The 24,479-nt window shown below is 49.7% G+C and overlaps 2 protein-coding genes across 6 annotated transcripts in view; both read left to right on the forward strand.

Annotated features, from left to right (window-relative positions):
• Window positions 1–14,384, forward strand: part of Dlgap3 (DLG associated protein 3) — a 69,291-nt gene extending 54,907 nt beyond the window's left edge. For 3 of the 4 annotated variants that reach the window (XM_031378705.1, XM_031378706.1, XM_031378704.1), the window contains exons 9-12: window positions 10,788–11,272; window positions 12,310–12,401; window positions 12,743–12,886; window positions 13,516–14,384. In XM_031378705.1, the coding sequence (XP_031234565.1) occupies window positions 10,788–11,272; window positions 12,310–12,401; window positions 12,743–12,886; window positions 13,516–13,734 (940 nt within the window). In that variant the 3' untranslated portion in view covers window positions 13,735–14,384. The remainder of the gene's footprint in view (window positions 1–10,787; window positions 11,273–12,309; window positions 12,402–12,742; window positions 12,887–13,515) is intronic. The other variant, XM_031378707.1, reaches the window with a different exon arrangement.
• Window positions 14,385–19,978: 5,594 nt separating this feature from the next.
• Smim12 (small integral membrane protein 12) lies at window positions 19,979–23,945 on the forward strand. Of its 2 annotated transcripts, XM_031378709.1 has the most exons (3): window positions 19,979–20,104; window positions 22,891–22,963; window positions 23,054–23,945. In XM_031378709.1, exon 3 carries the CDS (start codon window positions 23,059–23,061, stop codon window positions 23,335–23,337), a length of 279 nt encoding a protein of 92 aa, XP_031234569.1. In that variant the 5' UTR covers window positions 19,979–20,104; window positions 22,891–22,963; window positions 23,054–23,058; the 3' UTR covers window positions 23,338–23,945. The 2 variants fall into 2 exon arrangements, with proteins under 2 accessions (XP_031234569.1, XP_031234568.1); XM_031378708.1 differs by lacking the exon at window positions 22,891–22,963 and having other exon boundaries at window positions 19,980–20,104.
• Window positions 23,946–24,479: the final 534 nt, after the last annotated feature.

The following is a 24,479-nucleotide window of genomic DNA, read 5'->3' on the forward strand; positions in this document are numbered from 1 at the left end:
TTTTTTCTGGTAACACACTTAGTCAGTGGTCCCCTGTAGACATAAACGAGAGCTTTGGAATGTTTTATTTCATGGAGATTTTCTTGGAGGGGGCTGTTCAGAGACAGGGCTAATCTCAAACTCAGGGTGATCCTCCTGGGTCAGCCCCCCTGTTTTCTGGGATTCTAGGCACACCTACCACCCCATCTCGGCTCCCTCTTGCTAGCCTGCATGCATGCTTATGTAGCATTTTGATTATAGCTCTTCAAAGGGCTGCGTTAATCAGCCGTTCTGTGCTTTGTGGTCTAATAGTGTAGATTTACAAACATGTGTGAGTGACTTGTGTGCTCAGTCTGTTACTGCCCACTCCTTCCTCGGGTGCTCCATTTCCTCCTCTCTGGGGTACTGCTTGAGCGCTAGATCCATTTGAAAATTACGATCTCAGCTTGAGGTTTCTGTGTTTCCCTGGTAGAACACACTGGAATCCCACATCCCCATACAAAACAGCGTTCATATTTCTGGTTTCCCTGCATCCTCCTTCCAGGCTGCCTTCCTAAAACATCACATCAGGCTTTCTTTAGTCTGCATTTATCAACAAAGCTGACCCCTTTGGCTGTCGGCTTTACGCAGGAAATCTCCTTCCAGCTCCCCACTGACCGTAGGTTTGGGGTCTATCCTCTCTCCCTCCCTTCCAGCCTTCAGCATATGTCTGGCTCCATCCTCCTGTGGTTTACTTGGCTTCGAAATCCACTCAGGTTTTAAGTCTGCTCTGTGTTTCTGGAGCCTGAAGCTGTCTCCCATTTTCAAGCCTGGCACGGGAGCAGAAACACCGTTCTGATTTTATTTTATCCAGATTTTCTAGGTGTTTGTGTGTGTGTGGGTGGGTGCTTCCTCCATTCTTTTCCTGTATTGATCAGTCATTTCCATGAGACTGATAACAGCCAAGCCAGGGAGAAGTGGACCAAATGGAGCAGTTTGAAAGCAAGAGAATGTGGAGAGGTCTTGGTGGTGAGCGTGGGGGAGGGGAGATGCTGAAGAACTGAGCTTCAGGGACAGGTGATCACACTGGGAATTTAGAGGGAGTGACAGGTGGGGACAGGGCAAACCTGGCCCATCTCTCTGGCCAGCCTTTTGCTTGTCTGCAGAAGACCTCCTTTCTTATACACCCGCACAGCTTTTGCCATCCACCCCTTCTGCCCCGGTACTTTCCGACTCACCACGCACCATGCCCCAACTGCTACCTAGAGGTGAGCAGTGGAGTCCAGTAACCTTTCTCCGCAAACTTCCAGGGCTTCCTCCACCTACTGTCCATTGTACTAATTTTTAAATCTCAGTCGGGGGTTTCTACCCTGCCTTTGATCATTCAGTTCTCAGATAAACAAACACAAAACTTTTATATGTATTAGAAGCTTTGACCAGCACCAGAGCTAGGCAGATAGCTTCCCTCTATGCTATTATGTCTCCTTCCCTGTCAATAATCCCAAGATATGACTTGCCATATTCTCTTACTCAGACTGGCAACCCCTCATGGCCAATTCTCATGATCATTTACCCCATGGCCTCTTCTCTCCACTTCTCTCTTTCCCTTCCTGGTCCCTCTCAGATCCCCAGCCTGGGAACCGAAACCCCACCTACCTCTCTCTCTATAGCCTAGCTATAAGCTGATTGCGTCTTTATTCAACCAATAGTTTTAAATTAAGGAGCAAGGTCACATAGCATCACTTGGTGTATGTGTGTGGATTCTCTTCTGTCTGAGGGCAACCAGACCTGGAGGCCAGTATTTACCATTACAATACATAGAAACAAACCAAACCTCAACAACTGCCAACCATTTTTTTTTTCTGGATTCTCAGCTTTCTTGCTCACTAGCCTGTACTTTGGTTTTAAAAGCAGCTGCAGTGTCAGCGAGAGAGGGCTGTCTGCTATCAAATCTCACAGCCCGAGCCCAGTCCCTGGGACCCATGATGGAAGGAGAGGACCAACTCCTGAAGGCTCTCCCATGGTCCATATTTGCACTCCATATTTGCACTGTGGCACACACCCTTGCACAGAGCAAACGAACAAGTAAATGTAAAGACGGTGCCTGTCAGTGCACTCCGTGTTAGCTGCTTGGGTGGAGTCCCAGTGTACTGCCTCTTCTTTCAGAGGCTTGTCTGTGGATGCTTTTAGAAGCCCATCATCAGCGAGACTGAACTCTCCAGTCCCATCCCCTCTACTCCTCATCCCTGCTTACCTGCTTACTGTGTCCTTGTTATCTTTGTCTAGTACCGCGTAGGTACCAGGCTACTGAGATGAACAGAGCGGAGACTGACCCCGACCCCCGACCCCCACCCCCCACCCTTTGAGGCTTAGCCTCGGGATCATCCTAGACTCTCACAGAAAACAGAATTAGCCATTCCTACTGCACCTGTTTTCCCAGCCCCAGCCCCCTGGACAAAAAAAAAAAAAAAAAAAAAAAAAAAAAACACAGCATATGCAGAAAAGCCTTCCTGGGACCCATGGGACCAAAGAAAAGGTGATCTTGTTGTTTTTGATGTTTAGAAATGTGGTGTCATGAATCCCAGGACTCAGAATTCTGTCTCCCAGCACTGGGGAAGCAAAGGCAGGTGGATCTCTTGTAATTTAAGAGTGGCATAGTGTTGTTTGTACCTTGCCTGTACTAGCCACCCTCCCTCACCCCCGTTACACTCTTTTGTCCTTCATCCTGGTCACTTTTCTTCTTCTGAACTGTCTCCATTCTGATTTTGTGTCTATATATCCATGTGTATATGTATATATCTAAATCATATCCCATCCATGAGAGAATGTGGGAGATTCATCTTTTTCTTTTTCTTTTTTTCTAGTTCTTCGAGACAGGGTTTTTCTGTGTAGCCCTAGCTGTCCTGCAACTCACTTTGTAGAATAGGCTGGCCTTGAACTCACAGAGATCTGCCTACATATACCTGTTCTGGGACTAAAGGTGTGCGCTACCATGGCTGCCCAGCTTGGGATATTTACTTTTATCTCTACTATTCTTTCTTGTTCCCTTGTCTTTCTTTGAATCCCTCCCCTGCCTCTGCATAGTTTCCCTTCCTACATTCCCCCCACCCCCTGTTTCTCTCTCTCTCTCTCTCTCTTTCTCTCTCTCTCTCTCTCTCTCTCTCTCTCTCACACACACACACACACAAATCTATAGATTCTGCATCTGAGAAAACCAGGGATATTTTGGAGTTTGACTTATTTGGCTTAACATGATGATGTCCCTCTCATGTAAATGTCACAATTTCACTCTTCTTCATGGTTGTCCAGAGAGGTTCTTAACTGACCCTGTGACATCTTAAGTTTGTCTTGCTGGATCCTGGCTAGAAGTCTTGACTGCTCTCTCAGAGATGAGCTACTTCTCCAGAGACTGGTGTGCTGACATGTCCCCATTCCCCCACCCCTGCCCACTCTTCTCTCCCACCCCCGACTTCCTGCTGCCAAACACTCCTGGCAAAACCCATTTGTGGGTACTGAATGTTCCCTGAATACTATGTCTCTTGGGGTAATCCAATTTCTGCCCAGAGAGCCACAGAAGGGATAACTCCCTGAAGTAGCCATGATCAGGATTTCCAGGCTTCTGTTTCACATGAGTGGAAAATGACAGCGGAAGCCAGTTCCTACCTGATGTGTTTACAGCTGCTGAAGACCACAGCCATGACTATCAAGTCCAAAACCAAATGGGAATGTAAGTTCTGGACTTCGAGACCTTGAAAATTCATGTTATTTTTAGGATTAGGTTTGGGCATGAATTATAGAAAACCCATGGAAGACAGCGATTTCCATATGGCGGAAGTTGCTTTCTGCTTGCTTCGGTATCCAAGGGGTTCATTGGTGTCCCACAGGGTCAGAGCCTAGGCCCTTTCTGGCACACTCCTTTCTCCACATGGTAGCTCATGTTCTAAAACAGTCCCTTGAGGTCTAGTCATTGAGTCTACATTATAGTCATTAAGGAGGAGGAAGGGACAACAAAAAAGGTTATAACCTTCCTTCCCCCCCCCCCATTGTGTGTGTGTGTGTGTGTGTGTGTTAGAGGACAGCTTGTGGGAGTTGGTTCTCTCCTTCCACTACATGAGCCTCAGAGACGGCACTCCTATGGTTGGGCATGGGACAGGTTCCTTTACCCACCTATCCGTCCTGCTGCCCTTTACCTACTTTGAACCACACTTTCCTTATTATGGCCTTGTGCACGCCAAGCAAAGTTGTCTCCCACTGAACTACAGGCCCAGCCCAACACTTTGTTTCAAAGAACACTTTCTGGAAGTTGGACATAATAGTTCTGCTTACATCCCATGGGCTAGAACTTTGCCACACCATGGAAGTGATAAGGGAGCTTGAGAAATGAATTGTTATCCCAAGTGGCCACCTGTCCAGCTTCAAATCGTGGGCTTCTGTTACTGAGGGAGAGAGGGAGAATAGATGTTGGGGATAATTAGTACTCCTCACACCCTAGCAGCCAACCAACCCATCAGCCACCCAGCCAACATTGATGTTTGAGGAACTGCTCTATTTAGTGAGAGAGACGGATATGCAAATAACGGACTCGGGTGCCATGTGACAGGGAGGATAAAGGAGGTTTTGTTCCGAGTGCTGCGGGAGAACAGATGGAAATGATCAACAGCAATCAGAATAATTAATGACTACAATGCCCGAGCTGGGGCCCGCAGCGCTACGCTGGGCTATTGTGTTCGCCCAGCTCCTTTTCTCAGTGGCAGCGAGAGCCACAAACTTCCCCACATCTCCACAATAGCTCGCACAATGGTGGGCCAGGTGCTGGCCCTTCTTCCCATACATTATCTCCCAGCACCCTGGAGCTGCTACTGTTGTCAATCTCACTTAAAAGATGACAGGCTCCAGCCGTCCAGCTGGCTTTGGAGCCAGGCAGTCTGGCTCTAGAGCACCCAGATTTAACCCCTCGAGTGTTCTGACACCCCCTAAGCCCCAAATGCCACTCTCCTTCCTCTCCTGACCCCCATAAATCTCCAGCAGGTAGATGTCTGCCTCCTCACGCACTTCATTGTGATGGCCTCCATGGCCTCGGCCATCCTCCAGGGCCTGCATCCACTTCCACACTAGCGCCTACCTTGCTTATACCTCTTCTCTCTTCCTAGCCATCAGCCCTGCCTCCGTGGTCAGGTGATGGATTGCTGCTTTCTTCCTAAGTATAGGGTGGCCTGGGATGGCCTCTGCATGGATTGGGTCACTGTCCCATCTCAGGAAATCACTTTGCCTGTTAAGGGTAGCTTTTCTCATCTATGAGTAGGGGTGGTGCTGACACCCTGATGTTCGGCCTGATTGTAAGTTCCCTCCCACTGAACTACTGATTAACTTATCACATACTAAGTGCTCAGAAAATGTTGTTATCCCATCCCCCACTAGGACTGTTTCTCTTCTCTGATTCATTCAACTTCTCTTTACCCATTATGTTTGTTTCTCTTCCCTGCCACGATAGGTTATGATAACATTATATATAATACAATGTAGTATGTAAGTTATGTTGTACCTATAATATCTATCTATGTCTATATCTATATATCCTACATTTCTGGGGCTCAGAAGTTGTTCCTAGATTTACCTGGGCTAACATCAAAGTGTTAGCAATACAATGTCCCTTCTAGAGGTTCAAGAAAGAAGCCGTTTTGTTGCTTTTTCCTGTTTATTCTCCTCTTTATTTTTGCGATGTTGGAGATTGAACCCAGAGCTTCATGTGTGCATGTGTGCGTGCCTGGCAAGTAGCCTTCCCCTGAGCTGTATACCAGACCTCCATTTATCAACTTCCCATGGTTTTCTTTCTCCATCTCCTTGCTGGCCTTCCTCTCTTATTTAAAATGACCCATGTGATTAATTTGCACACATCGGCACGTTCCTCTCCTCTGTTATAAAGTATCTATTAAAGCAACGTAAGGAAGGAAGCTTTCTCTGTGATTAGGGGACATGGTCCTGTAAGGCAGGGAAGGCAGACAGCAGGGGCCTGAGGTGGCTGGTCACCCTGCATCCACAGTCAGGAAGCCAAGAGAATAACAAGATGCCTAACAGGCTTTCAGTTTGCTTAGGGTAGCTCTGCTCCCCCTCAGTGAAGCATCTCTAGAAGTGCCCTCAGCAACATGCCTGAGGTATGCTTCCAGAGGGATTCTGAAACCCAGACAGTTGACTATTAAGACAAATCATCAAGTCTGGATAATCATCTCATCTCAGGAGCCTGAACTTGGGCTAGTCCACAAAGTCCTCTTTGCCATGGAAGGTAGCATACCTACAAGGGATTAAGAAAGGGACCTCTTGGGGTGGAGATATGGCACAGTGGTTAAAAGCACTGGCTGCTCTTCCAAAGGACCCAGGTTCAATTCCCAGCACCCGTGCGGGAGCTCAAAACTGTCTGTAGCTCTAGGGGTTCTGGTATCCCTACGCAGACATACATGCACGCAAAACATCAATGCACATAAGATGAAAGGAAGGAAGAAAGGAAGGAAGGAAGAAAGGAACGAACGAACAAAGGAAGGATGAAGGGGAAAAAGAAAGGAACCCAGTTGGGCACCATTATCTCACTGATCTCTCCCAGGTTTTCACCTCCCTCCAGGATATGTCTATAGAGAGGTCCACAAAACAAGCTCTCCTCCTTCGATGGACCTTCCCCTTACTCCAGCCTGCTTTTCAGGCACCATCTTTGATGAGCTTGTTTTATAATTAGTTTCCTCCACCTCCTGGCAGCCGATACAGCCCACACTGGCTCCTACATCCCACCAAACCTGCTCTGGCTGTGGTCAGCAGGAGCAGAGCCTTGGCCAGCCTTCATTCTCAGTCAACTGCTTACCCTCGCTGGATGCTTGATTGAGCCTTCTTGAGGTCTTCCTCCCTTCTGTCTGCCTTTACATACTTCTCCTGGCTTAATGTTTTTCTTTTTTTAATTATATTTATCTGTGTTTATGGATACACACACATATGCACGTGCATGTACACCTGTATGCACCGTGGCACAGGTGTGAATGTCAGAGGACAACTTGAAGGAATTGATTCTCTCCTTACACTCTGTGGGACTTGAACTCAGGTTCTATGGCTTGGCAGCAAGCACTTTCACCTACTGAGCTATCTCAGTTTCTCCTGGCTCTGTCCCCTCCCCCATTCTCTCTGGTTGCATTCTTGCTATGTACTGTACTATCCTCACCTACCTGTGAAATGTCTAGGTATCCTTGGGGTTTTAGATCCTTGATGCAATGTTCTTTTATTATGATCTTGCCCCATACTAATGCCTAGTTCACAAGGATGACTGACTCCTGCCTGTCCTGTGCACTTAGGACTTTTGGCTGGGAATGATATCTGAGGGCCATGCTTCACTGAGCCCAGTAGCTTCTCAGCTCCCTCAGCCTACCTTAGGCTCTATGGGTTGAGATGGTTTCCCGAGGAGGGCCATTTAGACCTATGAAACCTAGTGTATTTGGTGTTTCTGTCCTAGTTAGTGTGGAGTCTGATGAGTGGAATCCTTTCAGGACTTCCCAGAGGTCAGATGAAGGCATCAGACGAGTGGAGCCCAAGAGCACAATGTGTTTAATGGGGAGTGACCTCCCAGAGGCAACTTCAAGGAGGAGAACATTACTTTAGGTTGGAGTTTTGAAGAGTGCAGGCTGTCACCGGGGGCAAGCATGATGACATGAGTTTGTAGCTTGTTCCTTTACTGCAGACCAGGAAGCAGAGAGCCCAGCCTGTATCAGAAATAGAATAGATAGCCCTCAAGGCCCACCGTGCAGTGACCCATTTCTGCTACGTAGGTCCCATGTCTCAGAGCTTCCACAACCTCCCAAACATCATCCAATTGTTCAAACGCAAGAGCCTGTGGGGTTGTTTAGGATTCAAAACTCTTACAGCAGGAGCTGGCTGGTAGTGGTGCACACCTTTATTTCCAGCACTTGGGAGGCAGAAGCAGGTGGATCTCTGAGGCCAGCCTGGTCTACAGAGTGAATTCCATGACAGCCAGAGCTACACAAAGAAACCTTGTCTCAAAAAAAATAAAAATAAACAAAAATACCCAAACCAGGGCTGGAGAGATGGCTCAGCGGTTAATAGCACTGACTACTCTTCCAGAAAGGTCCTGAATTCAGTTCCCAGCACCCACATGGTGGCTCACAACCATCTGTAATGGGATCCGCCCTTTTCTGGAGTGTCTGAAGACAAGTGACAGTGTACTCACATACATAAAATAAATAAATCTTAAATCTTAAAAAACAAAACCAAACAGCCATCCAAACAAACAAAACTTACAGCAGAGAAACACGTTGGGATGGTGCCTCTTCAGAAATGTAGTTAGGAAAACAAATCGCGACGACCCCTGGTGGTTGCAAATGCTGGAGCTTGGAAGGAGCTACATGGCCAACTGAAGCTCAAAAGCATAAACATTCATAGGGAACCAAGGTGTTCGACAAACGTGGCTGTCACCAGAAAGACTAGTTAATCAAAATAGCGGGGTTGTTTTAAATGCAAGAAGGCTGTTGAGGAGTTACAGAACTGACGAGTGACCTTGAGGGCAGTTGGGGGACTCACAGACCAAGAGGGGCTTGGGCAGACAGTGTCCAGGGGCCAGAATGAAAAAGGCCATCTTGGGCAGGGGAGGAACATACTCAAAGACATTGGTGGTCAGGATGCAATCTATTTAGGGATCAAAGGAGAGCACAGAGAGAAGGCTGAAGATGTGGGTGCATCCAGAGTACAGAGCTTCAGGTCAGGGCTAGCACAAAGTTTGAGCTTTCCCTTGCTGAAGTGGGGAGGCATGGGAAGGGTTTTGAGTAAGGGAATGACCTAAAAGAGCTTACCCTTAGGAATACTGGTCTGGGCAGGGATTACTGGGCTCTAGATTTTAACATACACAAGTTATTTAGACAGGAAATACATTGATGGCGGTTGTCATTCCTACAGGACATTAAGCCACATTCCTATGGTTTTTATATGTGTGTATATGGTATTTGTTATGTATATGTATTTCTATATGATACATTTAAAATCAGACTATTTGTTGATGTGTTGAGCTAGGGTCTCACTATACAGTCCTGGCTGTCCTGGAACTCACAGAGATCTGCCTGCTTCTGCCTCCTGAGTTGCTGGAATTAAAGGTGTGCACCACCACCGGGGGCTACTTGACTGTATTTTACATGCAACTTCACACATATTAGATGGCCCGGATGGAAAACTTTCCTAAGGCACAGTGACAGAGCTAGCACAGGTGTGCTCCCTGGTCCAGGGTTCTTCCTTCCCTTTCGCTATCCTGAATGAATGCAGAGGTATCTGATAGGAGGTGGCTGGGCCAGTGGTGAACATGAGTGGTGCCCAGGGCCAATACCAAGGTGAAGGGCATGCGGGAAGCAATGGAAATATGGTTTTATTCCTTTCTCAGGGTGGGGGTGGGGACATAGGGCTCGTTGGAGATGGCACACGAGCGAGCGAGGGAGCGAGTGCATCTCTCTTTCCTGAGTCCTGCAGCATCCTTCTGGGTCTGGTTTCTATGGCAACAGGCTCCCAGCAGGCAGCCTGCCAGCTGGAAGGAAGCAGGCAGGCAGGCTTGGAGAGAAGGCCTGGGCCACAGGAGGAAGGTTGAAGTTGTAGGGGTTGGGGGGGAGGTTGCGGGAGTCTCCTGGGAAACTGGACAGGCCCCTGGAGATGTCCCATAGGACCCTGGTGTCTTTTGAACATGAGGAGGTGGAGGTAAAGACCCATGGGACTTTCCTTTGAGGTTCTTGAATTCCCAGACTATTTCAACTTCTGTTCATCTTTGCCCTCCCCCCCCTCACCTAACTCCCACTTCTTAAAGTATTGTCTGGCCCCAACCTCATGCTTCACGGGGCTCATTGACTTCTTTGCAGAAATAAAGCCCCTACTCTGAACTCAGAGTGGGTGAAAATGAACAAGGCCAATTGACTTTCTGTTTTGCATAGGATTTGCATATAATTAACTTAAAGACAAGACACGTTCAGGCCCCGTGTTGTTCCTGCCAACAACTTAATTCAGCTCCACTGCTTCTGGCAGACTGTCTGGCCAGGCTCTGGGCTGAGCCATCGGGGTCCCCAGGGGTGACAGTCTTCCGCAATGTACACCCCCACCATTCCAAGCTGCTCCCAGGCAGCTTCCTGTAGCTGGTGCAGCCCTGGGCCCAAATCCTGGCTCTGCCCCTCTGAAGCTGGATGACCTGGGACCCCTTTCAGCTCCATTTACTCATTTCTCTGTAGGCCTAGGAAATGCTGTACAGCCAGGTTAAACCAGCACAGACAGCTTTTCTAGAATACTCCATTGTAAGTTGGGTGTGGTGAGTCAACACCTATAATAGCAGTTCTCGGGAAGTTGAGGCAGGAGGATACCGGGGTGTGAGTGAAGCCTGGGGGGTCTGTTGTGAGGTCCAGGTCAACCTGGGTACACAGTGAGACCTTGTCTCAAAACAAAAGAAATAACAAAATGTTTCTGAATGCCTTGGTCAAAAGCTATCACCATTGGGGCCCCAAAGCTGGCTTCTTTAGATCAGGGTCTGCTCTCCTTGAAGTGTTCCAGCATCTCTTCTGGACATAGGTACAGACAGTTAAATATTTTGACTGTCTCTGGCTGTTTAGTGTCAGTGCAAAAAGAAGGTATATTGGGTACCTACTAGCTCCAAGGATTTAATTGTTTCATGTGTATGGATTGATGGCCACTGGTTTGTAGTAGGTTCCTCATCACAATAGCCTAACTTCCTTTTTTTTTTTTGCTTGGAGTTTGGGGTGAGGGTGGTGACCTGGGGGGTCCTGAGCAGAAGCAATGACGACAAGCATCCCCCTCTACAGGCGGGCGAGGTTCAAGCGCTCCAACAGCGTGACAGCCGGTGTGCAGGCAGACCTGGAGCTGGAGGGCCTGGCCGGTCTGGCCACTGTGGCCACAGAAGACAAGGCTCTGCAGTTCGGACGCTCCTTCCAGAGGCACGCCTCTGAGCCCCAGCCCGGGCCCCGGGCCCCCACCTACTCAGTCTTCCGCACGGTCCACACGCAGGGCCAGTGGGCCTACCGCGAGGGCTACCCACTGCCGTATGAGCCGCCGGCCACCGATGGGTCGCCTGGCCCTACCCCTGTCCCTGCCCCCGGCCCCGGGTCCGGCCGCCGTGATTCCTGGATGGAGCGGGGTTCACGTAGCCTCCCCGACTCAGGCCGCACGTCCCCCTGCCCACGGGATGGCGAATGGTTCATCAAGATGCTGCGGGCGGAAGTGGAGAAACTGGAACACTGGTGCCAGCAGATGGAGCGTGAGGCGGAGGACTATGAGCTGCCCGAGGAGAGTGAGTCCGCTGCCATCCACACAGGGGAGAGGTTCACCGGCATCCCTGCATCCCGTGCTGGGGTGCACCGGCATGGGGTATCGAGATGGTGGTTCTGGCTGCAATGCACCATGCTGGGGCTTGTTTCTCCCTTGGTCCTTCAGTGCTAGAATTTGAGGTTCTTACTGGAAACCAGGCATGCTCTCAGCCCCTGGAAGGGGACATCTTAAGAGGCCAAGGATAGGACTCAGGGTCATGACCAGGCACAAGGCTGGATTTTCTAGTAGGCAGCTACCAATCTAAGTCGCTAGCTCCATGGGGAAAAATCTGTTCAGATCTGAACAAGTGTGGGAATCCAAAGTAAGCTTGACAGTGAGGCTGGGACCACATGACAGACATTCTGATTTGAGCTGTTAAGATAGGCTCTCCCAGGGGATGCTGGGATTCCTCAGTGTAAGAGGAATTCAGAGGATGTAGTTCAAGTGAGAACAAGTCTGAGGAAGAAATGGAGGGTTGGCATGGAAGATAGCCCTGTCACAAACGGTATACCCCTTCCCCATGAGTCCACTCTGAGGAGCTATAGGCTTCCCACGGAATCCCTAAATTGACGGGATAGTAACCAAGAAGATCAGCTTCAAGTCCTCGAGATGAATTAACAATCTTTAACAAACAAATCAAGAAGGCATGTACTGATTAGTGACAGAATATGGCTAGTGACTGACCATTGAGCTATAGTGTTCTGGCCAAGGCTGGAGAGCCGGACAGGGGACACAGGTGGGAGGCCTTCCTCCTACAGAGGGACCAGCACCAAATGCAGGCCCTGTAACGGAAGGAACTTCATTGAGGATGAAAGCCTTCTCTTCCATCCTGGGGTGGCTGGATAGGACCAGTTGTCCAAAAGTTTGAGGATAGGATGGGAAAGGGGACTGGAGGAGATGAGCCAGTATACTAGCCAGGAGGTGAGCATTCTCAACTTCCTGGGGGCTCAGGAGAGAGAGAGAGATCTCATCTCCTCCCCCCACCTCCCCACCCACTTGAGCCTCCTTCTGTTCTTTTAGTCTTAGAGAAGATTCGCAGTGCCGTGGGCAGTACGCAACTTCTCCTGTCTCAGAAGGTCCAGCAGTTCTTCAGGCTGTGTCAGCAAAGCTTGGTGAGTGTTTGTGAGGGGACAGCGAGGTATGTGGATCTGACAGGTGACCCAGCGTGACTGAGAGATAGGACTAGGTCTGTGGACTTGGAACGGTGGATTATGTGTGGCCCAAAGAACCCAAAAGGTCGGATGTGACTTGTTGGCGTATTGAGCCTCGAGGCTGGGCGCATTGTGCTCAGGCTGGAGAGGCCTGTGCTTTTCCTCATCCTTGTCCCCCATGCCTCAACCCATTTCCCCAGACTGAGCTTCCTAACTGTGAGACTGAGCATAACTTTCCCTGAGCCTGCCTGGGGTCAGACCTCCCTGACTGGCTGCCTCCCCTGTGTGTCCCACCACGGCAGGACCCCACTGCGTTCCCTGTGCCCACCTTCCAGGACCTGGCCGGTTTCTGGGACCTCCTGCAGCTCTCCATTGAGGATGTGACCCTCAAGTTCCTGGAGCTACAACAACTCAAGGCCAACAGCTGGAAACTCCTGGAGCCTAAGGTGTGCTTGCGGGGAAGGGCGGGGGGAATCAGGCCAGGAAGCCACACTCTGTAATGTCCTTCTCAGAAAGGGGTGTGTGGGTGTGGGGAAGTCACAGGGAAACAGGCGCCCGGGCAGCAGGAAGAAACAGCTTTAGATAAGACAGCCATGCTCCCAGCCATTGCCCTGTGCTTGGTTCAGTTTTTCACACTGCTGCACACTGGCCATCTCTGGCCAGCTGCATTGTGGGGAGTAGAGCTAGATTTTTTAGGTGACGATGTTCAGCCTTCTACTGGTTAGACTCATGTCTGAGATGAGTGTCGTAGGTGAGACTGGGCAGGCCCCTGGAGCCCTTGACAAAGTTCCCCACCACCCCACAGCCTGCATGTAGGTGCTAGCTGTTGAAAACGGCTTCACCAGGGGGCGCTCGAGCCCGTCATTCTTTGGAGACCCGTACAGGGGCTTTGACCGGCTTTGACCTTGTGGAAACACGTGCGCCGGTCTCCAGCGTTAGTGGCCAATTCTAGGCGCTGTCCCGTTGGGAGACACACGAATCCCATCCCTTGGGGAATTTGCACGGGGTGCGGGGCGCGAGTAGGGATGCTGCGGGGGTCCCTGCGGCCCAGCTCAGCTCTGCGCTCTCCCGACAGGAGGAGAAGAAGGTCCCTCCGCCGATACCAAAGAAGCCCTCGCGGGGGCGGGGCGTGCCGGTGAAGGAGCGCTCCCTGGACTCGGTGGACAGGCAGCGGCAGGAAGCGCGCAAGCGGCTCCTGGCGGCCAAGCGCGCCGCCTCGTTCCGCCACAGCTCGGCTACCGAGAGCGCAGACAGCATCGAGATCTACATCCCCGAGGCCCAGACCAGGCTGTGACCCGCCCGGGCCGCCCAGCCCGACCCGGGCCCGCGGTTTTCTACCCGTACTGTACACCCAGCGTCGAGGTCACTGTGAACGCGGGCAGCTCCGTGCGCCCGCCCTGTCGGCACCGCACGCCCCGGCTCCTGCCCGCCGCGCTTTCGTGGGTTTTTTACCTTCCTGATCCCACGCAAAGGCGCCCGGGCTAGGCTGGGGGTCGTGCCTCTCCGCCCTGCGCCCCTCACTTGGAACTCTCATCTTCCTGGTCCGACGCTTTGACCCCCACCTTTTTTCCCCCCATGGGCACCATCTCTGCCATTATTTTACCCCTCCACGGGCCAGGCCGGGCCGGGTCCCCCATCTGGGCTCTGCGTCCCCCACACACACCCCGCGGGGCTGGGCTTCGTGGGGATCAAGCTTCGTGGCTTTTTATGAAGAATCCCAAACCCCGCCTAGGAGCCCGCCCCACCTTCCCAGGGCTCCACCCTCAGCCCTCTGCCCACAGGGCCCAGGGACCACAGTGGCTGGACCAATCCAGGACCAGGGCGCCTGGGCCTCTCTCCTTTCCCACATCTGGGGAGGGGAGACAGGGGCTTTCCCTCACCACACCTGTGGCTGTTCCCACATCCCTTTGAGTATCCCAGGAAAAATAAAACCGCAGAACTGCACCGGAGCCAGCTCTCTCCAGAAGAGGCCACCTGCGGGAGAGGGGGTGTCTGATAAGATGGTGGTAGGGGAAAGGAAGAAAAGGGGGCAGAAGCTTGAGCACTCTTGGTTTCGGGGACCTCAAAGGTTGCCTGAGCCCTTTGTGGGGAGAGCTAGCTGGGAGAAAGGGGATCCTGGTCGTCCCAATAAGGACTTGTGCCTTCTGAGGGGGTCCTGCTGGTGTGTAAAGAAGAGGGAATGAACCCATTTGTCCCTCATTCAAACCAGGTCCCTTTGCCTCCTAGCCTGAAAGGAAAGTTCCACATTCAGTGCTTGGCACACGTGTACAAATGAGCATAGGTGGGGTGGGAGAGTGGGTGGGGCCTTGGTTATTGTTAGAGATCACCGAATGCGCTTTCGCTTTCCACAGAGGACAGACCAAGTGCTCTTTCTTGCTCCAGTCTAATCCAGCCAGCAGCTGCAAACTCCAGATTTGCGCTGCTGCCATTTTCTCTGATGCCTCCTGTGGGTGGACACTTTGCAGGAGTTAGAAAGGACACAACTTCACTGAGAAACTTAAAGGAGGCATGGCTAGTTTTTTGAATGCTTCCCAAGGGACCAGTGCCTCACAGAGAAAGGGCTGAAGCTCAAGGAGACTTAAGCGGGCTCTCCAGAGTCGCAAAGCTAGAAGCATGGGGCCAGTCAGCTCCGATGCCAATTCACGACGTTTTTAGATCTATGATGCTATGATGTTCCCAATTTAAAAGGAACTTGACAACAACCCTCCACCCCCCAAAAGCCCCTTTTATAGTCCCTTCGGGTTGATGTCCTATCTTGAGGCAAGAGGAAAATAGCCTTGGTATTGGCCGATGTTTGGGGCCACGCTGGACCAGCCAATTCTTATTTATTTGTTCAGCAATTGTTAGTCTCTGGCAGGCACCACTTAGGTAGCCTCAAGTCCTATTCTTTTTAAAATTGTGTGTGTGTGTGTGTGTGTGTGTGTGTGTGTGTGTTTGTGCACGCATCAGCGATTGATAGTGCCATTCTCCAGCTTATTTTTTGAGATTCAGGCTTACAGTTTGTCCATTCTGCTCTAATGGCTGCCACCAACTGTAGGCATCCTTCTTTCTTTGCCCCCTCACTGAGATCACACAGGCATCCACTTCAGTGCCATGCTTTTTAAAGTGTGGGTTCTCGGGATCCAAATTTGGGTCCACATATTTGTAATCTTTACCTACTATCCTCACCCACTTTACCCAGCTCTTAGTTTCTGTTTTTGTTTGTTTGTTTGGTTGGTTGGTTTTGGTTTTTTGAGACAGGGTTTCTCTGTGTAGCCCTGGCTGTCCTGGAACTCACTCTGTAGACCAGGCTAGCCTCGAACTCAGAAATCCACCTGCCTCTGCCTCCCAAGTGCTAGGATTAAAGGCGTGTGCCACACTGCCCAGCTATTTGTTTGGTTTTTGAGATAGGGTTTGTGTAGCCGGAACTGTCCAGGAACTTGCTCTGTAGACCAGGCTGACCTCAAAATAATAAGAGATCTTCCTGTCTCTGTTTCCTGAGTCCTGGGATTAAAGGCATGCCCCGCCTTTACATTTTAACTCTGTGTGCATGAGTGTTTGCCTGTATACATGTATGTGTGTGACGTATGTACCTCAGAATTCAGAAGAAAGCTTAGCTCCTCCGGAAGTGGACTTTGGACGGTTGGAGCTGCATGTGGGTACTGTTGTGAGCTGCCATGTGGGTGCTGGGGATTGAACCTGGGTCTTCTGGAAGAGAGACCAGTGCTCTTAACTGCTGAGCCATCTCTCCAGCCCCCTCCAATGGGCTTGAAACAATGCTGCAGGTGATTCTGACACACAACCAAGTGTGAGACCTCTTGGACTGGAAGGTGTCTATTTTCTACTGGGTTTCCAGATGGGGCCAGGGCTAACCTTACTTCTCTTGAGACTGCTTTTTTGTTTTTTGTCTTTGTTTGTTTGTTTGTTTTTGTTTTTATTTTAAAATCCAGAAATTGGGATGTGAGTGAGTTTTTAGTAATCAGAACAATACTGTGTAGCAGATTTTGTGATTTTCAGATGAGGAGACGAACTTGGAGAGTTTAAACTCCTTACTCCTAATCCCGAAGCTAGGAAGCCGACACAGATTCTGCGTTAGACCCAGACCACATTGCAGTGTTCAGAGGGATCTGTGTCCTTGCTCAGAAACAGGGCTAGGTTTCCTGAAATCTTGTAGTAGATGTAAGGAGGCACAAGGAAGCATATCAGTGCCAGGAGGGCTGGTCATCCCGCTGTGAGCATATGCTTAAAATGTCCCCAGGAGCCAGGCAGAGTGGCACACACCTTAATCCCAGCACTTGGGAGGAAGAAGCAGGGAGGTCTCTGAGTTTGAGGCTAGCCTGGTCTACTTAGCAAGTGCCAGGACAGACAGAGCTACATAGAGAGACTATGTCTCAAAACTATCAAAATAAATAAAATGTCCTCAGGAATTGAGACTATGGGGTGATTTCTTGGTATTGGTCCTGTGACCTAGGTAGTTACTCTGTACCCCAGAAGTATTCTGTGCCCCAGGAGAGATAGTCCGTGTGTACAAGTGGCTCTCCGCCTGATAGTAACCAGGCACAGGAGCAGGAAAGCTATAGCTTGAGGAGGGACCTGTTCTCAGAGGAGCTGAGTGTGTGACATATACAGCTATAACAGAGCTCTGATTCTAGAGACTTTATAATGAACAGAGTTCTGGAGCTGGGAGGTCTTATTTCTAGATGGCACATGCTAGGTGTGATGTCACAGGCCTGTAATCCCAGCAGGTGGGAAGTGGAGGCAGGAGGATCAGAAGTTTAAGGCCAGTGTGGATTGTATGAGACCCACCTGTTCTTAGAACGAACAACACACTGGCCTGCCTCTGGTGGTGAAGGCCTTCTTCCTGAATTCCCCCATGCTGGAAAGCATGAGGAAGAAATGGAGCTGAGGGAGACAAACACCCTTTTGCAATTTCATCCATAGATTTGGGTTCCTTGTGACCTGGTCACTTTTAAATATGCTCCAACCTCTTTGCATGGTGACAATGGTAATTAGATTTCAGCGTATTTTCTAACAGGAGAGACTATCCATCTGCTGCACAGTGAGTTTGAGAAAGCCATGTGAACTGCCTTACTTGTACAGGAGAAATGGAAGGGAAAGGGCACTCGCTTCCAACCAAGGGACTAGTGTGGGCAAAGGCTTGGGAAGATGGCCGTGTTTGGAGTGATTGGAAAAGCTAGAAGAAGACAGAGCAGCCCAGGGTTGGCTGGATGGCCAGAAGGGATCGGTGGCTAAACTGGGGATTCCATTGTTGTGTTTAAATTTTGAAGGGTCCTTTGGCCAAAGGAATGGGCATGGCGTTGAGGGGCCGTGGTGGGGGCCGTGGGGGGCAGCTGCTAATACGATCCAGGTAAGAGGTAATGGTGTTAATTTTGAGGGGCAGTTAGAAGCATAGGTGCTGTAGGCTGGGTCTGGGGAGTGACGGAATGGGCAAACTTGAAGATATTACTAGGATTCTTTTCCATTTGTGAAGTAATGCCTCGAATGAACCTTGCAGAAAGAAGCATGAATCTGGGAAATCTTAACATGTCATCAAGAAGGATTCATTACCAAACACTCGTTGAGCAGATGCCAAAAGCTGTGGCAAGCATCTTCTGCACATTAGCATGGTTCAAAGCATCAACCCTAGAGGATGTCTTAAAGGTTTTTATTACCTTTATTTATTTATGTATGGGTATGTGGGTAGATGCTCACAAGCCACAGACCCTATGAAGAGTTCGGGGGACAACTTTCAGGAGTTGAGAGTCTCCTTCAACTATGTGGGTCCTGAGGATTAAACTCAGACCATCAGCTTGGTGGTAAATACCTTTATCTACTGAGCCATCTGGCCAGCCCTAGGGTATTTTCGTACTGTTTCTTTTTTAAATACAAATAGGGCTGTAGAGATGGTTCAGTGGTTAAGGGAACACACCACTCTGCAGATGAGCCAAGCTTGGTTCTCAGCAGCCGTGTCTGATAGCTTCTAAACTCCTATATGTCAGCTCCAGGGCATCTGACACCTTCTTCTGACCTCCATGGGTGCCTGTGCTCATTGCACGCCCCCCCCCCCAATACACACACACACACACATAATTAAAATCCTTTTTTTAAAAGGTTATAAATATATTTTCTCAGATTAGCAGGCCACAGAGCCAAGATTTGAATCCACAACCAATTCCAGTGTTTGTTATTTTATTTTATTTTATTTTTAGACAGGGTCTCAGCACGTAGTTCTGTGTGATCTGGAAGTGCTGTCTCCCTCAATTGATATAGAATCTTGCTATATAGATGAGGTTATTGCACCTTAGGACTTCTCAAGTGCTGTCATTCCCACTTAAGCGGGGGCTTCTGCATTTACCCAGATCTGCTAGAGGGAAGGACATTTAGTCACTACGAAGATCCAGCTCAGGGATCTGTCTTTCCAGGGAACCTCCACTCACTCCTCTTGTATGAGCTGACAGTGTCTTCTGTTTTGACATTTTGTGGACCTATCTGTTTCCTCTCCATCCAGGAAACTCCCGAGGGCAGTCCCCATTTGTATCTCCATGTCTAGCTTGTAGAATGGCTGACTAAATGCCAGCCTGTGTTCTAGACATTTCTGATCTCTTCTCTTTCCACACAGATTCAATGCACAAGTAATCAAGGTCTGATAATTATGGTTGCTAATTTCTGGCAGCTTTTTCCTCCCCGTTTTTGCTTCCAGGCTTAGCTTTGGGCTCTTTGATCTAAAATAGGAAGAATCTCTAACTTGGCAGTACCGTCTTGAAGAAGTTTCCTATGAGAGTACCCATGACCTTGAGAAGTGGCTCACAGCTAACTTAAGGGAAGATGGGTAGGGCACTCCAGGTAGATGAAAGAACATGGACACATATGTTGATTTTTAGTATGTTATTAGTGGTAAGGAGACTGGTCAGGTAGAGATCAGTGAGGGCAGGTTGAGAAGGCAGGGCAATATTAGATCAGTAGAGAACTTGGGGCATGAGGCTATTTCCTATATGTGATAAATATAAGTCTGCTCAGGGACAGTGGAAACATGGAGGAGAGTGGGTACTTGTAATCAGAGGGTCTTGGTACTTTCAGCTATTTGTAGATTCACCAAAGCTACAATCTAGTTCCCTGCGTTACAAACAAGATATTATCTAACCCTCGCAAGATCCCTGCGAAAATGGAAGGTTTTGATGCTATGCAGAAGAAATGAGGCTCAGATTAATTAATGATGTTCCCAAGGACACACAGCCTGAAAGCACAGATTCCAAGAGGTTTTAAAGTACTAGGTTATCCTCCGCCAAGGGAGCTCTTCTGGAGGTCAGAGGTTGGGTTTTCGGTTTCAGTAACAGCCGACCTAGGTAGGTCTCACAAGATACCTAATGAACTTCATTTGGATCAATGAAAGCTGACTATTCGGTTTTTCTTCCTAAGTATGTGGCAACGTCACAGGGGAGCTTCCGAGCCGACAGGGGGCGCTATACTATTCCTTGTTTAGCCCAACACAGGGGCGGGTGCCTGGCTTCCTTTTTTTCTGTAGCTTGGCCGGAGCTCAGCCAATCGCTGCTCTTCGAGAGAGGTCGGACGCCAGTGGGCGGGGCCTCGGGCGCGCTCCGCGGGTCACTGGGAACCTCGGCGTCCCTGTTGCTCCCGACTAGCGGGCGCAGCGCGGGGCAGGTCGGGGAGTGCGGGCCGGGTCGCAGGTGAGTTCCTAAGGCTGAGGGCACTTCGCTTCCCAGGATCGCTGGCCCCGAGTCCCACGGGGACGGCTTCTGGCGGTGACCTCCTAGTTGAGGGAGCGATGGTCTCCGAGACCGTATCGGCCTCGGCCGGCTTTTGGTGGCCTCAGGCACCTGCAGGCTGGAGGGTGATCAGGCCACGCGTGTGGCGTTACTGGGACAGGAGCTGATGACCCGGACCTCACTGGCGCTCCCATCCTAAACTTGACTGGAGTAGCTATCAAGGCTGATCGGTTCACCTTCTCGGACCTCTTCTGACTGCTCTCGAATTTGGAGTGTAGCTTCCGGTGGACCCAGACAGTGGGACAGGTTTCCTGGCGGCCCGGTTGACCTGGACCTGGACCTGGACTTCGAGCCTTTGACTGGCTCCCCTGCGTGTCGGGCTTGAAATGGGCGTCGCAGTATTTGTGAAACACTTGTGCTACTTATATTTGATTCCTTAGGGATGACTTCATGAAGTCTAGCTGCTCATGATCATATCCCTATCCCTTTGTGAGTGCGAGTGGAAGACTGCTGTAGTCATCCATAAACAAAGCAACTTGTTTATGCTGCCTGTCATTCATTCGACCAACAAACTTTTTTTTTTTTTGGAGCGCTTTCCAAGGATGGGAAGAGTCATAGAGCATAGGACGATCCGAACATCCTTCGTTCTTAACCTTCTGGAGCTCCAGGTTGTTTTGAGAGCTGTAGACAGGTAGGGTAGACCCACATAGTGCCTGCCGCAGAGAAGGTTTTGTTGGATACATGGATGACTGGAATAGGAACAAGAGCACAGAGAACTTGTGCATTATATGTACAAGAATAATACTCATATACTGGCGCTCGAAGCGCCTGTCCTAAGACAAATTGGAAAATGAGAGTCTCTATTCAGGAAGAATATAAAGGACTTGAACCCAGTGTGAACCTGTAATCACAAGCACTTAGGGACTGGAAACAGGAAGATCAGTGGAAAGTCACCCTCAGCTACTTTGAGGGTTTGAGGCCAGGCTGGGTGACATGAGAACCTGTCTTAAAAATAAAAACAAACCCTGTGATGGTGGCACAGGCCTTTAATCCCAGCACTCAGGAGGCAGAGGCAGGCCAGTCTCTTGAGTTTGAGGCCAGCCTGGTCTACAGAGGGAGTCAGAATGACAGGACTACACAGGGAAACCCTGTCTCAAAAAACCAAAACCAGCCAACCAAACAAGCCCCAAAACTACAAAGACAGAAGATAGAATGGGGTATTGAGTTAAAATAGGTTGGAAGATTGAGTTTGTGGTTCTTCAGAGGTTAATGTGTACATTGTAGAATTTCTCAAATCTCATGATATAACTTTAGAACTCACAAGGAAGGAAGTCTTTCAATGTAATGAAAAGCCAAGCTAATGGGGAGCTGCAGGAGGCACTCCATAAATCCAGGCTTTGAACAGACACCATGCACACATCTGCAGAGTGTTCTTTCTGCTAGATAAAAGCCCAGGCTTGGCCTCCAAACCAGTGGGCCTGCCACTTGTATGATTTTGGCAAACCGACACAAAGTCTTCGAGCCACTATAGCCTTGGATAAGAATTTGGGTCCCTAGTTCCTGCATCACAGAGGTATTATGAGGGTCAGGCAATGACCAGGGGAGATATCGTAGAGCATGGGGCATGGTGCCAGGTCAAAGGACCAGGAAGAGAAACTTGAATCTGCTGCAGTTCTTCACCTTTGACGGTCCATGTGTAGTCTCAGGCCCACAAGACACCCAGTTCCCCCAAAGAGGATCAGAACAAAAGGGAGAAAGGAGGAGCCTTCAAATCCTCCATGAGGTCTGGGTGTCTCACCCTAGAGCAGAGAGAGAGAGAGGTAGGTGAGAGAGAGAGGAGAGAGAGCAAGTGAGCGAGCAGTGTTGGAGAAACAGTTATGGCAGCATAAACACAGGCAAGTGACTTCATGCTGATGACTAAGGCATGCATGTGAAGATTGGAGAGCATTGTGTGTGAAGTGCTTAGCCCAAGGCTCAGCTTGGAATAAGCACTCAGTAGACGGTGGTAACTTGCATTAATACGTTCATTGTCAGTCTTTTACGATTGTAACAGTAATTAAATAATGATATTAATAGTAATTTAATAGTGGTAATCATTGGTGACTAAGTGGCCATTTGAGTGAGTGGGTTTGCATATTACTTTGGTGTTTCATTGCAGGAGGCCCTAGGGGCAGCTTCACAGTCTTTGTTATGTTTATTTTACAGCATTTTCCATGGGGACTTTTTAAGTATTAGGGCTCTAGGGCATCCGGAATACTGCATTCATTTGTGATGTTGTCAGGGGCTCACTGTGCAAGCATGAGGATGTGAGTGGTTGCAGGTCGAGCATTGTGAAGTTGTTTTGATCAAGATTTGTTAACTATAGGTTATTAGGAAAGCCAAGGCCAGAATAGACTTAAAGAACCCCTATCCGTCTTAGGTCAGAATAGTTAGGTAGTAGGTCGTAGTTAAATAAACCCCTTGTACTTTACCCAAGGTAAAGGAACTACTTAATCATCAGAGAGCCAGGATTCAGAGTGAGGCTGTGTGTGCTTGTGAAGCTTCATAGAGCAGAGAAGAGACTTCTTTGCCCCTCCCAAGATATTGACAGATATCTGGAGGAGAGGGCCTGAGGTCATACCAGGTTGAAGTTCCATTAATTAGGCTTGGAGGTTCCTTGTGAGGATCGTCTGTACCCAGGAGCACTCCGTTGTCGTTCATAGAGATTTTTACTCCCTTTAACAGTCGAATCTTTTGCACCTTCCTAGAGTCGCACAGAGCGCAGTGGCTGCTGGCTGCTCTGCGGGGTGGCTGCTCAGTTATTAGGTGCCAGGCTGCCTGGTAAGTAGAGCACCCTGTGTGCTGTCCACACGTGCTAGAGGAGGAGACACTCATGCTTCCCTCCCTAACTCTCTCTCTGTTCTTCTGCAGATGTCATGTGGCCTGTGCTTTGGACCGTGGTGCGAACCTATGCCCCCTATGTCACCTTCCCTGTGGCCTTTGTGGTCGGGGCTGTGGGCTACCACTTGGAGTGGTTCATCAGGGGAAAGGCTCCTCAGCCTGTGGAGGAGGAGAAGAGCATCTTGGAGCGCCGAGAGGACCGAAAGCTGGATGAGATGCTAGGCAAGGACCACACTCAGGTGGTGAGCCTTAAGGACAAGCTAGAATTTGCCCCTAAAGCAGTCCTGAACAGAAACCGTCCAGAGAAGAATTAATGGAGGGCCCAGGTCCCTGTGGTGCACAGGGATGTGCCGTGCCGACCCAGCTTCAGAACACACATCTGGTTTGCTTTGCTGCTCTCTCCGGCCCCTTGTGCACCCACAGCCACAAGTCCTGGCTGCTCCTGTATGGCTGTGCAGCTGCAGCAGGAGGGGCCAGCCAAGAGGAAGGCTGCATCGGCTCAATGGGCTCTCTCCATGACTGGGCAGGCTTCTGATCTTACCTAGTAGCCCTGCAGGGAAGAGCCCTGAGGAATGAACCTTGGTCTCAGGCTCCCCGGGAGGGGCTTGGCCTCAACTGGGAATGGTTGGGGTTTATCGTTGCCATTAGGAGGGGCACCTCCATGTCTAGTTCTAGTTTTTGCACTGGAAGGAATTCAGAAATGTCCCTGGCTCCCTTGATGAGATTTTCTTATTTTTCTGTGCGCATTCTTCCCTTTATTGGCTCAGGCGTGGGATTCTCATGGGAAGGAAACTGTGTTTCTATTGTGGGGAGCTCAGGCTGTTTACCTCCGGGCCAACGGGGCGTGAGCCTGGAAATCATCACTGTCTTCCACTCTTCCTCACCAGCGTGAGGACTCAATTAAAGTGGCACCTGGCACGGATTGATGGCGTTCTGCTTTCTGGATGGGCTCTGGGTTCCCCTCGGAGTCAATGCAGACATTTGGGGTATGTCATCAGTATTGTCTGAGGACTTCCCAAGACTCTGAACACAGCTGGAAGCTGTGTTTTACTGAGTGCTAGCTGAGTCTCCCAGAAACACAGATCCCAAGAGTCTTTTTATCATGATTGCACAAGGCTGCAGCATCCCTAGGGTCTAAATTGGTAGTACACACACTTGGGGATATTTTCACATTAACAGAGTCTGGCAGGGATGAGAAGGGGTCACCCACACCTCCAGTGCTCCAGTGGCTGCTGGCAACATTTTGTTGTGTTCACTAATGTCTTTGTGGGTTTTTAAGTTTTGCTTTGTTTTGAAACAGTCACTGTAGCTAGTCTAGAACCTGTTATATAGACCAGGGTGGCCTCAAATCTACAGGCCTGCCTCTTAAGAGCTGAGATAGAGCCGGTCAGTGGTGGCTCATGCCTTTAATCCCAGCACTTGGGAGGCAGAGGCAGGCGGATTTCTGAGTTCGAGG

This window comes from Mastomys coucha, unplaced genomic scaffold (assembly GCF_008632895.1).
Source record: "Mastomys coucha isolate ucsf_1 unplaced genomic scaffold, UCSF_Mcou_1 pScaffold18, whole genome shotgun sequence".
Classification (NCBI taxonomy): domain Eukaryota; kingdom Metazoa; phylum Chordata; class Mammalia; order Rodentia; family Muridae; genus Mastomys; species Mastomys coucha.